We start from the raw sequence: 18,846 nt of genomic DNA, 5'->3' as shown, positions 1-18,846 counted from the left end.
CAAGCATGCAGTACATGCTCCGGTATTTATCATGTACACACACAGACACGTCCACATAAATACATATAACTGTGACACCGGTACGCCTCGCACAAATGCACCACACACTCACTCATATTGCTTACACAGCAGTATCCATTCATATGAGAAAGGAATGCCGCACGCACGCACACACAGCCCACCATGAATTAGCTACACTTAATTTAACTCTGAGAGTGTAACTGTAAAACACACACACACACGCAGCCCCCCTGGAATTAGCTACACTTACTATAACAGCAGCTCCAGGGGGGGAAAGGGGGTGCTTTAGCCCCCTCTGGTGGAGGCTTAAGGCCTATTCATAGTCTGGATTTTCGGTGGTGAGATGACCACCGCTCCAGTGGTGAGTAAAAACAGAGCGAAGGGCTGGAGCGGTGGCGGTGGTTTGCTCTTCACCGCGGCGCGTGACGTCATGTTGTAGTTCGGTGGTCACCCCACCACCGTAAAACCAGACTATGTATGAGCCTTTAGCCCCCCCCCCCCCCCCCCTAAGCCCCCCCTCCAAACAAGCCCAATTGACTGACTTCTATGTAACCCCCCACCCCCATAGCACCCCCAGTCAAACATTTCTGGAGCCGTCGCTGCTTTCTGTCTGTTGTTGGTCTGTGCCTCTCTCTCTCATTCTGTTTCTGTTGTTGGACTGTGCCTCTCTCTGTCATTCTGTAACAACCACACTGTCTCAGAGGCAAATTATGTACTTTTTTGAATACATGACCTTTACTTGTCCTTTGTCTACATTTTACTTCCTTTTTTTCCATCTGAATCAGGACACTTTCAACGGCACAGACATACAGTATACAGATATGCACATGTCCATAACAACTCCATTACCACCACTTTCAAGCACAAGTTTACGTCGAATTACAACACCGCTTGCTAGCTCTGAATCAGAATACGCGAGCGCGCACGCACCCCACCCGGTCGCCCCGTGCTTCTTGCCGCCATGTGGCTCCACAACAGCGAGACACTGTTGTCACATTCACCTTATATACAGCCCAATAAAGTTCATTGTGCTCTGTGGATTACACAATAAAGACCTCATTGTTAACTTAACGCTGAGATTTACAAATAGAATAAATTAACACTTTAGGATTTCACCGTCTAGTCAGGCTTGGGAGAGTAGTGGCATCATGACATGTGGCTCTTTAGTTATTAGTCATGTCATTCATTTCTGTATCTTCATGATCAACAACATAAGATAAGCCACAACGCAATTCTGTTCAGTATCGTCATATCTAATCTTTAATTTATATATTATGCTCTTCCAAGCTTCCCGCCAGGCTGCAATATTGTTGTTGTTGCTTTTTGGCTAGTTCACATTCACAGTGTGAATAACATTAACAACATAATTGGAAGACTGTGATTACAGAGCTGTGTGTGTTTGATTTGAATCCATTTAGAAAGGCAGGGCATGACAAGGAGTTGAAATGTTTGAACTGATGATTTCACAACGTTAGCGGCCAGGACGTACGCGTCAAGAAAGCGCCTATTCCAGGCGTCTCTTCCTAGTTTTTAAGCGGCTGGTGTCTGGGTACACTGTCAGTGTGCAGCAACGTAGCAACGCGTCGTCATCATGTCGTTCTGCCGTCCCGCTGGAAAACAACATTCACTCTGTCGCCTGCTAAAGCCTGATTTACATGTATACAGTACGTCGTCATGCAATGTTATCATAGCAGGCCAATAATAGACAATCTTGTTAGCTCAAAACTCGAAACATCACACCCCATTGTGAACTTGTAGATCCTGGGGAACCTCTGCAAATTTCTATCAGCCACAACAACGGCTGATGGAAAATGTGTTAGCATAGTGTTTATACAGCTTCAAGTATGAATGTGCTAGGTAGTGCATGAGACCAGTAAAGTAAGTGTGTGTGTGTGTGTGTGTGTGTGTGTGTGTGTGTGTGTGTGTGTGTGTGTGTGTGTGTGTGTGTGTGTGTGTGTGTGTGTGTGTGTGTGTGTGTGTGTGAGAGATTTTGTTTTGAGTGGCTGTATGTACTGTGAGGAGGCGGCCACAATGTGCATCAGCTGACAAAATGTCTATTAACTGACAACATTCACGGTTATATAATTCTGGGGGAGTTTTGTGTGAGTGCCAAATTCACAGGAAAATATATGTTTTCAAACCGATTTAGTTTTTCACCACGAATAAAAGCATCAGCCTGTATGAAAGAAGCATCGACTATACCGACCGCTTTAAATTTCATATTGTATAATAGTCACATTGCACTTTAGTGGTAGTAAAACAATAAAATAAAAATATATTATTGTGACTATTTCACAAAATCCAGCTCACTGAATGGGTCGACCTGGATGCCAAATTGGTGGATGGGTCTAGTGTGGGCCTGTTCCCCATTGAAAATAATTGACTTTCAGTGGTCTCATGGGAAATGGTTTGTGTCACATGTTCTGTTTGAGTAGCCTTACATTGCTGCCAAAACTCCACATAACAGCAGACAAACACGTACACACACACACGCACGCGCACACACAGAATCTGCATTCATTTTAGCACAGGAGTGGGATTGATAAGGGGATCCGTGTTGATGCGATGGTTTGCGTCTGAGAAAATACGCTCACATTATGTGTTTGCGCTATTGAATCGTCTAGAACAAGGGTCTTCAACAGGGGGGCCGGGACCCCCAGGAGATCCTATAATTTACTACACTCACAGTTTTGTGATGGGAACCTTTTTCAACAACTTGAAAGTACAAGTGTTGAAGCTGTTTGTTTTTGGGTTTTTTTAAAAGATGAGATTAAATGTCTGAAAATACACATGAACATGGAAATGATGGAAATGTGTGTAAACACAAACCAAAAGAAATTAGTGGACTCATCACCACTAAACCTAGTACCTGCTTGACCTTTTTTACATAAACTTAGGCAAATGAAATATTTGCCCATTTCATAGAACACACATTGCGTTGTTATAATCAGTACTGTATACTTTACTAGCATTATTACTAGCCAATAAAATAACATTTATCGTCTTTGTCTAGAATGTTTTATGGGTACATAAAACATTACACTACTGCAGTAAACAAAACACTATACTGCAGTAAAATACTGAGTGTTATTTAAATTTTAACGGACACTCAGTATTTTGCAGTGTGTATATGCGCAAAGCTATTTTAGCTGCTCATGTTTAGTTGGACTGTGATATAATCATTGTATACACAGTACGACACCGTCATGTTTTGTTTAGCATCCCGTGTTGTTGTTGCCATTTGATGTCACTCCCCAACACATTTGGCATGCCATGTCTTCTGCTGTGTGTGTTGCACTGTTAATTTAACTCGAGTGTAAACCGTAAAACACTATGGGAGTTAATTAACACAGGAGATTGGACCAGCTGAGTTGGAATGCTCGTTTCTCCTCCTGGTGTCTAGAAAGATAGACTTTGTAGTGTGTCCCTCCTCTTCCGGTGTCATCTTCTTCTCAATACAGATGTTTCCTTTCCTTTCTATGTGTTCGCTTTCCTTTCTGTGCGTGTGTGCGCTGCGTGCGTGCATATTGGAGCTTGGGCTGCTGCTGTTGTTGTTGTTGTATGTCCGTGTGTTTTTAACCACCAAACATCTTCACAAAGGTTCACAATTTGTCATAAAGAGCAAAACGCATCCGATCCACAAGCTCACAACGTGAGCTCGCCTTGTGAGCGTGTAGATCGGTTATTTTCTCAGATTTTTTTTAAATGGAGCTTGTAAGTTAAGTTAAATGAAATTTAATCGTGTCCGGCTGTCCTGCCGAGCATTGTGACGTTGTGACGTCCCCCCCCCCCTCCCAGCTGTGCATGCTGTCATTTTTCTGTGTAACAGCACTTTTTTCTCCCCCCTTTGTCCCTCACACACACACACACACACACACGCATGCCCATACACACACACACACACACACACACACACATTCCTCCACTCCCCTGTGTTTTGTCCCTGTCGGCAGTGAGCTGTAAGCCCACAATGTGCCCTGTTAATTTTGTGCCCACCGGTGCTTCTCTTGTTTTTTTGTTTTTGTTTTCTTGTTTTTCTTAGTTACAGGACCCGCGCATGTATGATCAGGTCTACAGGTACTTAGACCTTCCAGGGCAGGTATGTGAAAAATCCACATTTATCTACCAAAAAAGAAACCATCAAACAATGACTGTACATGTGTGTGATTTCGTGTGTGTGTGTGTGTGTGTGTGTGTGTGTGTGTGTGTGTGTGTGTGTGTATGTGCTAAGGTTTTATGTTTGTGTTAGGGTCTGGGACACATGCAGGGAACATGTTTGACAACTAGACTAATGTGTGATATATTCTGGAATCCACACCAAGATTGACAACCGTTACATTTACCCATTTTAGACCTAAGACCAGATTCTACAAACTGTCCTCCAAATCCTGTCAGTTTTCAGGAATAAAACCTATATTTCTATATCAGTGGTTCTCAAACTATTTAATGTCAAGGACCCCCAGAATGATCAGAATTTGGCCGCGGACCCCCATATATTTGAGTTAAATATTTGAGTTAAAACGTTGTTGTGAAAGTATATTATATTCAAAAGAGCCACGTTTCCACGATAAAACTAAAACAAAATAGCAGATCTACAAGCTCGTAGCTATTAGCTATGAGCTCGTAGATCTGCATTTTTTCAACAGGTAAAGTTTTAAATAATGGTTAAAGTGGTTGAAAGCTATATGGTGACACAGATGCATCCTCTGGTCTAAATGGGTTAACTGTATGATAATGACGTCAGTCCACACTGATGCGCCACAGCACAGCATGTAAACATGTTGAATGTCGAGTGATGTGATGCAGTGGTTCCCAAACCTTTTCATGTCAAGGACCCCCAAATTGACACTAATTAATTAAATGGACCCCCATTTGAAAAGATATGCCAGGGGCCCCCATAAGAGAAGATTGTTACGGCTCTAGCAGTGATTCTCAACCATTTTGATTTCAAGGACCCCCAGTTTGACATGCATTAGGCTACGGACCCCCCATTTAATGGCATTTCTATCTCTGGGACACCCAATTTATCTTGTAAAATCAATGGTAATTTGCTTCCATTTGTACACTCTCAGAGTTACAGACCCATAACGTCCATTTGGTTCCAAACTATCATTTAGCTGGGGACCCCCTGGAACTCCCTCAAGGAAACCTGGGGGTCCCCGGAACCCACTTTGGGAACCACTGATGTGATGAACCGAACGTGACACCCTGTACATTCTGAACAGCTGTCACAGTGTCCCAATCGATATTGTTGATTTCGTCAACTAATTGACAAAAATGTTTGTCGACTACCTTTTTTCACTGACAAAGACTAAATGGAAATTAAAGCGGTAGATGACTAAAACTAAGACTAAATATATTTGACAATTCCGTCAACAGATAAAAACTGGACTAAAATGTTAGGAAGGGACTAGTGGAGAAGAGATCCAGTACAAGTTGTTTTACACTTGGTTGCATGCTGAAAATGCCCACAGCTTTGAACATGGTGCGAAACGACACGTTTTGAGCTTGTGGATTCTATTTCCTTTTTTATTTTTTCATTTTTCACGGACATGAGAAAATCATTATGCCCCCCAAAAAATCTGGGCGCCCCTCACTTCACACAGAGTGTGATGATTGATTCCTAGTGAAAAGTAACATAGGAGGTTTCCACCCGACAGAGACCCCTGAAGTCTTAGACTAATGTCCCCCCAAAAAGAAGAATTTGTAAGGCTGGGGTTCAGATGGTTAAAACAGAACAGAGTCCCCACACTGGCCTACCACCTCGGTGGTGGTAATCCCCCCCAAAAACATCCAAAACACCTTTTTGGAGCTGGATCCAGTGTGCGGATCCTCACTGTCCTCTTTCAACTCATTTAAGACTCCATATTCTACAAAATGTCTTCTAAATCCTGTCAAGGACCCCAAAAATGATCTGTTTTTGGCCGCGGACCCCCATCGGGAGTAAAGATATGAGTTAAAAACGCTGTGAAATAATATAATAAATACAAAGATTTACGCGACATTTTCACAAAAAAAGAAAAAAGCAGATCTACAAGCTCGTAGCATTTTTGAATAGGTTTTAAATAATGGTTAAAAGCTAAAGCGACACAGATGCATTCCCATCCTAAATGGGTTAACTGTTGGATGTGCACGTGCTCTGCGTACAAACTAGAGTTTGTTTAAAATGACTGTCCCTACAAATTGTGTATAGTTGATCATTCTTGGTGTGTGGATGGCAAAGTATTGTGTATGACAGTATGTCATTATGTGCTGTACGTCAGTACAGTCTAACGGTGTTCCTTGTTCCCAGACTCATGTATGTGTGTGTGTGTTGGGGGAGAGACTTTCCTCCTCTGTAGCTAGATATTATGCTCTTTCAACAGCAGTGTTGATTTCTCTCTTCAAAGGCCTCGTGCTGTAAAAGTGTAAATATTCCATACAGCCTCGTCTAAAATCCACACGCACAAAAAAAAATTCAGAGGATAGTAGTCGCTATGACAACAGCTATATCCTACTGCGCAATATAAAGACTTATTATACTTATTATCCTCAGTTAACCTTGTGTGTGTGCGTATATATGCTACGGACTACAGCAGTGATTCCCAAACTTAGGGTCATGACCCATTTTGGTGGGGTTTGCGCAACAGTCTTTATGGGTCGCAAGTAAATATCCTTTTTTTAAATAAAACTAATATAATATATTTGTTTTATTTTTAAAAAGGATAAAAATAAAATAATAAAAATTCAAAAGATATCCTGAAATTTCCAGAAAAGAAAATCTTAAACGTAATCTTAAAATCTCTGAAATTGACTCCAAACCTTTAAAAACAAATGTGAAAATTGTTGATCTACAAGCTCACAAGGTGTCATATCGTGACGCATTGTGAGCTTGTAGATTGGCAATTGTCATTCATTTTTAAATAGGGCTTGAAGTGATTAATTCCTAATGTATTTGTGTACATTTCGAGCTAAAAAGGTTTGGGAACCCTGTGACTACTAACGGGACAGTTGTGAAACGCCCGTCTCTCTTTCTGTCCAACACAGCGAAGTCCTGAGTGTTGAAGAGTTTTTCTGATATCAATGAACACCCCAGATTTCACAGTGTGCATCGTTCTCTTTAGCTTATGATGTAAAGAGAAGTTTGTGGCGGCGTGACTCATGTTGCTGCGGCTTGTGCACTTTTTCGTTTTTCTGCTGTTCACAGTTGTAAAAATGACAAATAAAACCTATCTATTTATCTATAAAAACTAGTGGTTCCCAAACTGTTTCATGTCGAGAGATTAGATGTTTGCCCCGGGGGCCCAAACTAGTGAAAATAGCAGATCTACAAGAACACAAGAGCTTGTAGATCAGCTAATTTCACTACTACTTAATTATTATTTATATTTATGGAAAAGATCTTTTTAAATATATAAATGTAGGAAAATAAAATATTATTTTTTTACTAGTGTCATGACCCATAACAATTGCTCTGTGACCCACAAATGGGTCCCGATCCACTGTTTGGGAAGCAATGATCTAAACCTTAAACCTTCCGTTTCCCTCCTTGTCTGACCTTTAGATTACTGTCATTTTATGATTGACCTTTATGTCGTTACCCTCGGCGGATACAGCGACTAATCTGAGCGGTTTTCTCTCCTCTCTCTCTCCCACGCCTCTCTTCCTCCCCCAACACCACACATTCTTCCGCCCGTTCCTTGTTTGTTTCATTGCCCTCGCCCTCCATTAATATATATTTTTTTTTCCCCATTTTATTTTTCCTGTCCCTTCCCAATCACTATTACCTGTCCCTTCCCAATCACTATTACCTGTCCCTTCCCAATCACTGTTACCTGTCCCTTCCCAATCACTGTTACCTGTCCCTTCCCAATCACTGTTACCTGTCCCTTCCCAATCACTGTTACCTGTCCCTTCTCAATCACTGTTACCTGTCCCTTCCCAATCACTATTACCTGTCCCTTCCCCACTTGGACCTGTTTAAAGCTGAAGGCCATAGAGCGTGCTCCGGAGGCAGAGAAGATACCTCGAGCGCCCCACGACCGCAAGAAGGAGTGGCAGAAACTGGCGCTGGGCGCGGAGCTAGCCCAGGACGAACCCGACGACCCCCCGCCCGGCGGGGAGCCCAACGGCTCCGCTGCCTACCACGACAACAGGTGTGTGTGTGTGTGTGTGTGTGTGTGTGTGTGTGTGTGTGTGTGTGTGTGTGTGTGTGTGTGTGTGTGTGTGTGTGTGTGTGTGTGTGTGTGTGTGTGTGTGTGTGTGTTAGGGCATTAAGCAACTAGTCGACTATTCAACTAGTCGACTAGTAAATCCACTAGTCGACCTTGTTGGTTTTTTTTATTTTGTAGGCCCCAAGATCATGTAGATTATTTATATCATTATAGTTATAGTCACCAATGTACACAGTTTTTCAATGTAGATAATGTTTAATGTTTATTATGGGTTTTTTTACACAAAATACATTTCGCTCTACATGGAGCTCTAAATGGTGTGTGTGTGTGTGTGTGTGTGGGCTCAGGGCTCCGCTCTACATGGAGTGTAAAGCTCTAAACGGTGTGTCTGTGTGGGCTCAGGGCTCCGCTCTACATGGAGTGTGCTCTAAACGGTGTGTGTGTGTGTGTGTGTGTGTGTGTGTGTGTGTGTGTGTGTGTGTGTGTGTGTGTGTGTGTGTGTGTGTGTGTGTGTGTGTGTGTGTGTGTGTGTGTGTGTGTGTGTGTGTGTGTGTGTGTGTGTGTGTGTGTGTGTGTGTGTGTGTGTGTGTGTGTGTGTGTGTGTGGGCTCAGGGCTCCGCTCTACATGGAGTGTAAAGCTCTAAACGGTGTGTCTGTGTTGGCTCAGGGCTCCGCTCTACATGGTGTGTGCTCTAAACGGTGTGTGTGTGTGTGTGTGGGCTCAGGGCTCCGCTCTACATGGTGTGTGCTCTAAACGGTGTGTGTGTTTGTGTGGGCTCAGGGCTCCGCTCTACATGGTGTGTGCTCTAAACGGTGTGTGTGTTTGTGTGGGCTCAGGGCTCCGCTCTACATGGAGCACCTGGACGGGCCCTTCTCGCTGGCGGCGCTGCCCTACACGCAGATGAACGAGCTGCTCAACCGCACCGGGGACCGGATGTACTCCCGACCGCACGACCCCCCGCCACCTCCACCCATGCACCCCCTGGGAGACATCAAACCGCCCTCTATGATCAGGTGACATAACACCCCGCCCCTAAAAAATTTACATGTTGCTTATAGCAGCTTTAATGTACCAAGAGTAAATGTACTCATTATGCATAATGTCCCATTTGAAGTTTTCAAATCTTTTGAAAATAGCAGATCTACGAGTAGGCTATTTTCAAATAGCCGAAATGTATACAGGGCTGAAGTTGTCAATGTGTGTTTTGTATTAAATAATAATCCAAATCTACAAAGTAACTAATAACTAAAGTTATTGGAACAACATTTCTTCAGATGGGGGTCCGCGGCCAAATACAGATCATTCTGGGGGTCCTTGACATGAAAAAGGTTGAGAACCACCGAAACTGGATTTAGAAGCCATTTCTTTTAGAATCGGCCTCAGGTCTACAGTAAATACAGCGATGGTAAATCAGCAGTTAATTTCCCCCAGCAGTAATTGTTTTTGTCACAATGTGAGCTTGTAGACCAGTCGGTCAACAGTGAGTGGTCTTCCTATTACCGTATACGTTAGAGACTGTTGTTTGTGTTATTTCACTCTGTTGCAAAGACACACAAAGGGCTGCAGCTCCGCTCTCTGTTCTAGGATTTTCTGCTCTGTTGGAGCGGGGTACAAAAAAAAGAAATAAAAAGGGAAAAAAGAGGCAGTAAAGAAAGGTGAAAACGGTGCAGTGGATGGATGGGTGGATAGATGGGTTGTAGCGTAGAGAGAGGTGAGAGGGAGAAGCTGACAGGGGGATCAATAAAGTGTCATGCTCAGTGAGGGTTACCAGAGGTCATTCTGTTTCTCTTTGTTCGTCAGAAGAGATGGAGAGATCAGTAAGAAACAGCCAGGCTGGAATCTGGAATTTATGTATATAATATAGGGGTATTAGGGGTGCAGCAGTTTAATGGAACAAATTGGTTTAATTATAAGAAAAGTAATGTTTAATTAAAACCGTTTTGGTTAAAAGAAAATAGTGAAGATGGTAGATCTCCAAGCTTGCAACTCATCGCAATGTGACACACTGTGAGCTTAGAGATGTGTCAGATAACCTATTTAAATTCTTATAACAAATATAAAATGGGCTTATTCGTTGCTATACACTGTTTAGTGTGCAGAAGAATATTTAATAAAAAATAAATGTGTGTGTGTGTGTGTGTGTGTGTGTGTGTGTGTGTGTGTGTGTGTGTGTGTGTGTGTGTGTATATATATATATATATATAAAACGACTCTCTGAGAGGCTTGGTAGAGGTAGGTGGTTGCTGAGGGTTTGCTTGGTGGCGCACCTGGGACAATTTGTGGCTTGTTTCTAAAGTGTAGTTTAGTTGCTTATCTTTTGGCCTTGCTTCAATTTAACCCCTTTAAACCTATATGCATCTGCTATTTGAAAATAAACGATTGTTTAAAAAATAGCAGATCCACAAGCTTGTTGATTTCCCCTATTTTTGAATTAATGTTGTCTCTCTCTCTCTGTCTCTCTCTCTCTAGCTCCAGCTCGGGCTTCTCAGACAGCAGGCCTCAGTCTCCCGCCCGGTCAGGGGGTGGTCTCAACTCCAACACCCCTCCCCCTCCGCCTCCCCCTCTCCCCCCTCCGCCTCCGCCCTTGCCCTGCACCGGCGGCGGCGGGGCGGGGGGCCTGCGGGGCACCCCCCCTCCTCCCATCCCTCCGCTGCCCGTCCAGCAGCAGCAGATCATCCCGCCTCCGCCCGCCCCCCTCACGATCGCCCCCGGCGTCCTCCACCCAGCCCCGCCCCCCGTGGCCCCTCCCCTCCACTCCTCCCCGGCCCGTCTCCTCCACCACCAGCAGGACTCGGTCCTGCCGCCGCCGCCCCCGCCGCCCCCGCTGCCGCTCCCCGAAGCACGGGGCGCGTCCCCCTCCTCCTCCTGTTTTTCCAGTCCTCCGCCCATCCCGTCCTTCCCCTCGGCGGCGGCCATGGCGGCGTCGCCGCACCACGCCGCCGGCTCCTCCCACGAGGCACCGGGACACGGCGGCAAGAGGCACCACTCGGGCAGCCTGCCGCCCATCAGCGACGCGCGCAGCGTGCTGCTGGAGGCCATCCGGAAAGGTGGGTAATAGTACTGGGGCTGCGTTCGCACTGGCACACTGCGGCGGCGCTTCTCAAAGTGGACTGACTCCTGGACCCACCAGTGGTTTTCAAGCCTTTTCATATTTATTCTTGCTTTCTTTTTTGAGCCACGGACCACCAACTAAAGAATATTTTGTTATTGTTGGATAAGATTTTGTCCACAATTCCATGATGTGTTGATGTACCATCATAGGAGAGATAACAGGCAAACTTTGATCAAAATAACAATTATTTTACATTCTCTAATTGTGTAGACCTAGACTTGTAAATGATGGAATGCAGATGTTTAACAATAATCACAATCAGTTGAACCACTTTAAACCTACATTGGCTATTTGGAAATAAATACAAATTCCCTTTTTTATATTTAAAAACACAAATCTTGTCCACGGACAAATACATATCAATTTGGACGTTCTTGATATGAATGAATTTGAGAACCACTGCATTACAGGATAATATGCTGTCGATATGCTGAATGACAATAGCATTCCACACTGAGCTTAAGTTGTGGGACCGTTTGAGGAGAATGCCCTATTCTGGGCATGTCATTATAAGCCAACATTCAGATAAAATCGGTGACCGTTCACAAAAATAGCCGCTCTACAAGCTCAGATCGGGTGAAAGAGATTTGGTGTAGAGAGGGTAAAAAGAAGGAATGAAGTATCATGTAGAGGTTAAATGTAGTTAAATGTACCTCTGCAACAATGTGGGGCGTTGTATAGTTTGTACATATACTTTGTCTCAACTGTTCAAGGTTAACTTTGACTGTTTCCCCGCTGTAGAAAAAGCACGGACAACGAAGTCGAACTGTGACTAAAACTGTTTCTATGTAAATACGTTTGTAAATAAAACACACGTTTCAGAGGATAAAGCATATCGTTAGGCTGGGGCAGCATGTAGATGTGGTGTTTTGATGATAGCTTTTAGTTATGGAAAACAACAGTTGGACAGGTTGAATCAGCATTTTAAATGACAAAGCAGTGCACCACATAAGCATAGAGCCCAGCACAGGAACAGGCAGAAACCTCCCATCTCCATGTTTCATCCTTTTTATGTTAGATTTTTTCATAAATAAATGCACAAAAGTAGTCAAAATAAATGATCTACAACACGTCATGATGCGATGCGAGCTCGTAGATCGGTTATTTTCACTTATTTGACTACATAAAATAATCATGTAAAAGGAATGGTTTTGGACATACAAGGTTTCCCCACCTGGAGTGACGACATTTTGAGTCATGTCTGCCAAAAGAACAGAGCCACGCCATCTCTCTTTATTCTCTCCACCTCCTACTCACCGCATCGCTCTGCCTCTCTCTCCGTCTCTAAATGATCGCATCCCCCTGATCTTTTATACACCCCCCCCCCCCCCCCCCCCCAACGTGTGTGCGTATTTTGGACTGAGGCCGATTCTAAAAACGCCTTCTAAAATTATTTCAAAAAACCTTGAAATATTTATTCAAAAATATGACAAAAAAATTATGTTGCTATATACTGTACATGGCAACAACTACCCCAAAAGGGGTTCCCGTCCTGAAAGGTAAGGTTACAATGGACACATTTGACATTGTGGATTTATTCTCCCTAGTCCTCACAAGAGATGGTTGTTTTATTAGGTTTAAATAAATAAATACAAATAAAAAGCTTTGTGGAGTTAGTGTTACGTTTTAGGATGTACAGTATGTTTAGGAGGTATAGTAGTAGTATAGTAGCCTACATAAAAATGCTTGTGTTGTGTGTTTGTGTGTGTGTGTGTGTGTGTGTGTGTGTGTGTGCGTGTTTGCATGCGCGTGTGCATGCGCGCGTCTGTCTGCCAGGCATCCATCTGCGGAAGGTGGAGGAGCAGCGGGAACAGGAAGCCAAGCACGATCGTGTGGGCAACGACGTTGCCACCATCCTGTCGCGGCGCATCGCCGTCGAGTACTCCGACTCCGAGGATGAGTCCGAGTTTGACGAGGGAGACTGGATGGAGTGATGAGGACGGAGGAGAGGGAGGGAGAGAGAGAGAGACACAGAGAGAGAGAGAGAGAGAGAGGAGCGATGGTGTGGGTGGGAGCGTTGGGAATGCCTCCCGCGTGCCTCCCACAAGAGCCTCTGACGCTACTGCTTCTCTACCTCAATGGGGTTCGGGGACCACCACCAAGGGGTCTGCTGTACCGTAACTCTTGAGAGTGTGGTACCAATCGGGTCAGTTTTGGTTCTGTTTTTGTGCACTCTCAGAATTAAATTGATACTGAATTTTACAATGTAGACGGCGTCCCAGAGATTTCAAATGGGAGTGGAGTAATCAATGCATATCAAACTGGGAAGGGGAGGAGAGGGGGGTTTCTTGCAATTAAAATGTGTGAGAATCACTGAACTGAAGTCAAGTGGAACCCCAGTATACACTGCAAAATCCTCAGTGCCTGTTTATAACCCAGAGAGAGAGAGAGTGTACAAATGGAACCTAATGGACAAATGGAAAGTGTCCATTTGGACTGCTTGTAGTTCTCAGAAGCGACTTTGAAGAAGACGAACGCCCCCTCCTGTCTGTCATCGGTATTCTGTCTCTCTCTCTCTCTCTCTCTCTCTCTCTCTCTCTCCCCCCCCCCCCCCCATGCTGTTCTTCTGTCTGTGGTCCCAGTGTTGGAGGGAAGTCTCTGCGTCGACATGTCCATCTCGCTGTTTCTTTTTTGTATTCATTCATCTTTTTACATCACCACACACAAACCTTGAGTTGTTTCTACCGGATTTAGTTTTTTTATTATTATTATAAAATCTCCCGTGTGCAGTTGTTAAACATGAATATAACCCACGTTTTTTTTTCTTATTATTATTTTCTTTTAACTACTACAAAAAAAGACACGAAGAACCACTTCTCTGTTGAGCAATGTTGTGTGTCAATGTAAAAACAAAAAAACAAAAAAAAGAATAACAGATTATGTGGCGTTTGCATCTATCTTAAGTTCCCCTGTACAATTTTGCCACCTTGTGGGTGAAAGTGGTATTGAATGGATGCTGTTTTATTTTTGTGTCTTTCCTTTACTGAAAACATATGCAGTTTTAATGGGCCAGTAGTTGCCAATAACGACCACTTCAAGACTGTTTATGCACATTCGGCTGTGTGTTGATTCGGCTGGGTCTTGTTTTTTCTTTAGTGTTTTTATTTCTTTTTTTCCTCTACAGGACTTATTTTCACCACTTCAGAACTAACGATTGTGATGATACTGTTATGTCGTGATGATTGTTGTAAGACTGTGGTGAAAATGAAGACGGGGAAAGATTTTGTGGTCCCGTGGTCAAAGTGTGTCTGCACCACCATCCGTTCAGCTGCACTAATCTATGCCCCAGGGAAATGTATGCCAAGAGATTGAGGGAAATTATGTTTTCCTTTGGGTTCTGTGGGTCCCTTTAAGACCAACCGAAGCTAATTTTGACATTATGGGTAATGTCAAAATAAACCTTATTGAGCCATTGGTTTGCGTATATTGCGCTACCTTCCTCTCCCTGTGTTCGTGTGGCCGTAACAAGAAGCCTCTTGCAGGATAGATATATACACATAGGTCCAGGTCTTCAGTCTCTTTGGCAAATATACAGTATGCTGCTGTGGGAAAGAAAGGATGTTTGAATTAGAGCCTGGCCGATATATCGGCCATTACTTTATTTTTTAGCGACGTTGGTCGGTATCTGCAACTTATAACGGCTGATGTGTTCCAGTCATCATTAACATTTTCAAACATTTTCAAAGATGGAAGGTTAGCTACTTTTAATACGGCTTGAGTGGTTATTTGTGTTTATCTTTTATTTATTTATTTGCTTAGAAGTTAAAGCTTCCAAGAATCTGACTTTTTTTCCTAATTGATTTGAACCTTTTTCTTTGCAATTTTTTGACAAAAAATATTGGTTAAAACATCGGTAATCGGTGGTCCAGGACCCTCCAAAATCGTCATCGGCATCGCACCCACAAATGTGGCTTCGGCCGGGCTCTAGTTTTCTACATCGGTGGTTTGTTTGAATACATAACTGTGGTAGTGAAAGCCCTATGGATCAACGCAGTGTCCAGCCGACTCCAGGTACAAGTCACTTCATTCTACTGAAGGCAGCTTATCCCACAGATACCCCCTGGACTCTTGTTTCTGTCTGGCTAGCGAGAAGAAGCCTTACCTCGTTTGGTTCTAGAGCAGTTTACGGTTACTCTGAAGAATTTAAAAAAGAAAGGCCATGGTTTGTCTACACATGTAATGCCACCTTTTTTGAGGCCTCCGAAGAAAGAAGGATTTGTTTATGCCTTTCTTTGACTCCTAATTGAAGATGTCTGCCGTCCTTATATTTCATTTGTTATTTCTTCTACTTGCCTTATTGTTCGTACAAAAAAAACATGTATTGTTGAGTTGATGAATGTATTGTGCTGTTACTACTTACTTGCCTGCGCTTGTATGGATTAGCTGTTTCTATGTTTGGGGACAAATGGGGATGGGGTGGAATACAGGAACCCTGGTTAAAAAAGAAATAGAAAAAAAAGAAGAAAAGGTCAATACTGTATACCATGTAACTTATGTAACTGTTGACTGTAACAGTTTGCTTGAATTAATAAAATCTAATGTTATGTTTCAGCCTTAGTAGTTATGGAATTTGCCTTTGATTGCCCCTTCCTGCGTCCTGCTGAAAATGACTTTCTCGACAACAAAAGTGTTGACGTGTGTTGTTGAGTTCTTGTCATGTTGAAAACAATTATTTTGGTCAAGCATGGCACGTTTTCACCAAAGCAGCCTTTGGCTTCTGACTGGACAAGGATGAAAGTGCTCACGGCCCACCCAGCTAAAGGATGGGTGGGCCACGTGCATTTTCAGAGCATGTTTTATCTAAATGCACTCGATTGGATCAGTGGAACAAACACTTTTAGTTTATCTATTTATCTGTATTTATCAGTTTAGTTTAGTGTCTCACCACATGTCCCTCTTGACAATACAACCTAGATTCTATCGCAATCCTGCAGGTCTGATAGTCTCATAAAACATTGTAAAAAAACACTTTGTGCCACTTTCTTTGGATCATCAAAATCTTTATATTAGAGGTCCTATGGATGCCAAAAATCACACATTGGGTGGGTGCACATCACATGGATCCCTCTTGGGGCCTCTACTATAGGAATGTTGAGGGTAATTAAGTCACCACAGATCCATCCATCTTCAACCGCTTATCCGTAGTCTGTCGCGGGGGCAACAGCTCCACCAGAGTGCTCCAGACTTCCCTCTCCAGAGCAACATTAGTGACTTCCTCCTGGAGGTTTCCGAGACGTTCCAAGGCCAGTGAGTCGATGTGTTTCCTACAACTGTGCCTTCGTCTGCCCCGGGGTCTCCTCCCAGTGGGAGCTCCCTAGGGAGACGCTCGAGAGGCATCCTAACCAGATGCCCGAACCACCTAAGCCGGCTCCTTTCCAGGCGAAGGAGCAGCGGTTCTACTTGAGTCTCTCTCGTGTGACTGAACTTCTCACCCTATCTCTAAGGGAGATGCCAGCCACCCGTCGAAGAAAACTCATTTCGGGTGCTTGTATTCGCGACCTTATTCTTTCGGTCATGACCCACACTTCATGACCATAGGTGAGAGTAGGAACGAAGATTGCTCTGTAGACAGATCACCTTCTGGCTCAACTCTCTTTTCGTCACCACAGATCCATTTGATTTAAGGTGAGACATGGTAGGTGAATAGAGAAAAAAGTTAACTAATAGCTATCACAATGAAACTTCTCCAGTTGATTACTTATATTAAAACTAAGATTTTTTTGAGTTTTGTGAAATGATATGTTTAAATATGCAAATTATGCATTATATGCGCTAATTTGCATACATTTCGGGACGATAAATCTGAAGATCGGATAAAGCCAGGTTCAGAATTATTGTTTTATTTTGTTGACATATTAGAGACAAAGAAAAGGGGGGGGGGGGTTAGATATCTCTATCACTCCACAAATCAGAAAATAGTGTCAACAGGCATACAAAATAAATAAATATGTAAATTAATGTAAATTCCTCCCGAAAAAGTATGATGAGGTGTGGATTAGTTTAGAATTTATTTGATGTGAACTTGAACTTTTATTGTGCATGTCTTAATAGATGCCCCTGCAGAACTAAACAGGAAGTTGAGACTGAAGATGTTGCGGAGGAGGCACAGAATGTTGGCACCCATCATAAGGTATAGGAGAACACAAATGCACCATTACCATTTTGTCTGACCACATACTGTATGCCTCTTTTGAATTTCGGCATCGCGAGGCCATCAACAGTTGCATTAATAAGACTCAGTCAAATGTCCTGTTCTGTTTCAGTGCGACTTGATTGAAGACACGTATCGTGATGATGAATATTCTTCTGGTCAGTTCGCAAGTGTATTTGTGTGCTCATGTGAATATATTATTCATTGGTTGTATTTTCATTTGATTAGCTTTTTCTTTTTTTAAGATTCATTTTAGATTTTTGTGCCTTTATTGATAGTTAGTTACAGTGACAGACAGGAAAGAGGGGGAGAGGGAGACAGGGAGACAGGGAGACTTGCAGCAAAGGTCGTCATGAACGGGACTCGAACATGCAACGCGCTGTCAGGCCAGAGCCTATATGTGGCGTTCGCCTGGACCACTAGGCCAGCGGATGCCCAGCCAGGCCATTATTAGAGTCTGGTCTCTATAGTTTGAAGACAATAAATTAGCACACTGGACTAACTACAGAACACGGTTTTCTCTGAGCTCCAATTCAGTCCCTAATGAAAGCTCATGTCTGTGCCAAGATTCCAAAGTATTGTGAACCAAAACTGTTATATATTTGGTGTTCCTGATGTGGGTTTGACAGCAGTATTTCACTGATCAATGACTATATTTAACCGGCAAACAAATGTTCTGTCCCTCTTCCCCTTTATTGGGAGTTACAGGGGGAAAATCAATAATGAAATGGAATGCAATAAAAGCCACTGTGTAGGTTGTCCCTTTTCACTAGGCGCATTTTTTGTTCATTGCCACCAGCTGTACTGGCTATACATTCTTTGAGTGGTGCAACCACTCCTATAGAAACAGACCAAAATTATAGACATCTTGTGCCTAAGAAACTTGGCTTGCCAAACAAGATTTAGACAAGTTAAAAACAGTACACCATGGTGCTATTTTGTCTGACTTGGGTGAGCAAGAATATGTCAGTTTAAATACAGCCACTCCACCAAGTCACACCAATGCACATATACCCAGAGACAATGGTAAAATTGGAGGTGGAGTTGCTGCCATCTTCAATTCAAGCCTAACAATTAGTCCTAGAGCCCGAGCTACATACAAATCATTTGAAAGCTTGATTCTCAACCTTTCACACCCAAGCTGGAAATCAATACAGCCGCTGATAGTCATTACAGTGTACCGCCCCCCCCCCCCCCCCCCCCCCCCCCCCGGCGCCTACACACAATTTCTATCCGAATGTTCTGAATTTCTATCAAGTCTAGTCCTCGAGTCTAATAAAATCATCTTAATTGGTGATCTAAATATTCACGCGGACATAGGAACTGATAGCCTGAACCAATCGGTTTCTCTCAGTGTGTAGACAAACCTACTCACATTCTCAACCATACCCTTGACCTCATTCTGGTC

The 18,846-nt window shown here is 43.3% G+C and overlaps 1 protein-coding gene across 3 annotated transcripts in view; it reads left to right on the top strand.

The window, feature by feature from the left end:
- Positions 1 to 17,359, top strand: part of wasf1 (WASP family member 1) — a 94,378-nt gene extending 77,019 nt beyond the window's left edge. For 2 of the 3 annotated variants that reach the window (XM_083790301.1, XM_083790300.1), the window contains 5 exons: positions 4,064 to 4,120; positions 7,987 to 8,156; positions 9,012 to 9,188; positions 10,645 to 11,222; positions 13,064 to 13,939. In XM_083790301.1, coding sequence (XP_083646427.1) covers positions 4,064 to 4,120; positions 7,987 to 8,156; positions 9,012 to 9,188; positions 10,645 to 11,222; positions 13,064 to 13,221 — 1,140 coding nt within the window. In that variant the 3' untranslated portion in view covers positions 13,222 to 13,939. Of the gene's footprint in view, positions 1 to 4,063; positions 4,121 to 7,986; positions 8,157 to 9,011; positions 9,189 to 10,644; positions 11,223 to 13,063; positions 13,940 to 17,338 lie in introns of those variants that run through there. The other variant, XR_014570744.1, reaches the window with a different exon arrangement.
- The last annotated feature ends 1,487 nt before the right edge of the window (positions 17,360 to 18,846 follow it).

This window comes from Protomyctophum parallelum, assembly GCF_964188405.1.
Source record: "Protomyctophum parallelum genome assembly, chromosome: 19".
Lineage (NCBI taxonomy): Eukaryota > Metazoa > Chordata > Actinopteri > Myctophiformes > Myctophidae > Protomyctophum > Protomyctophum parallelum.
This window is presented reverse-complemented; position numbering and strand designations above follow the sequence as displayed.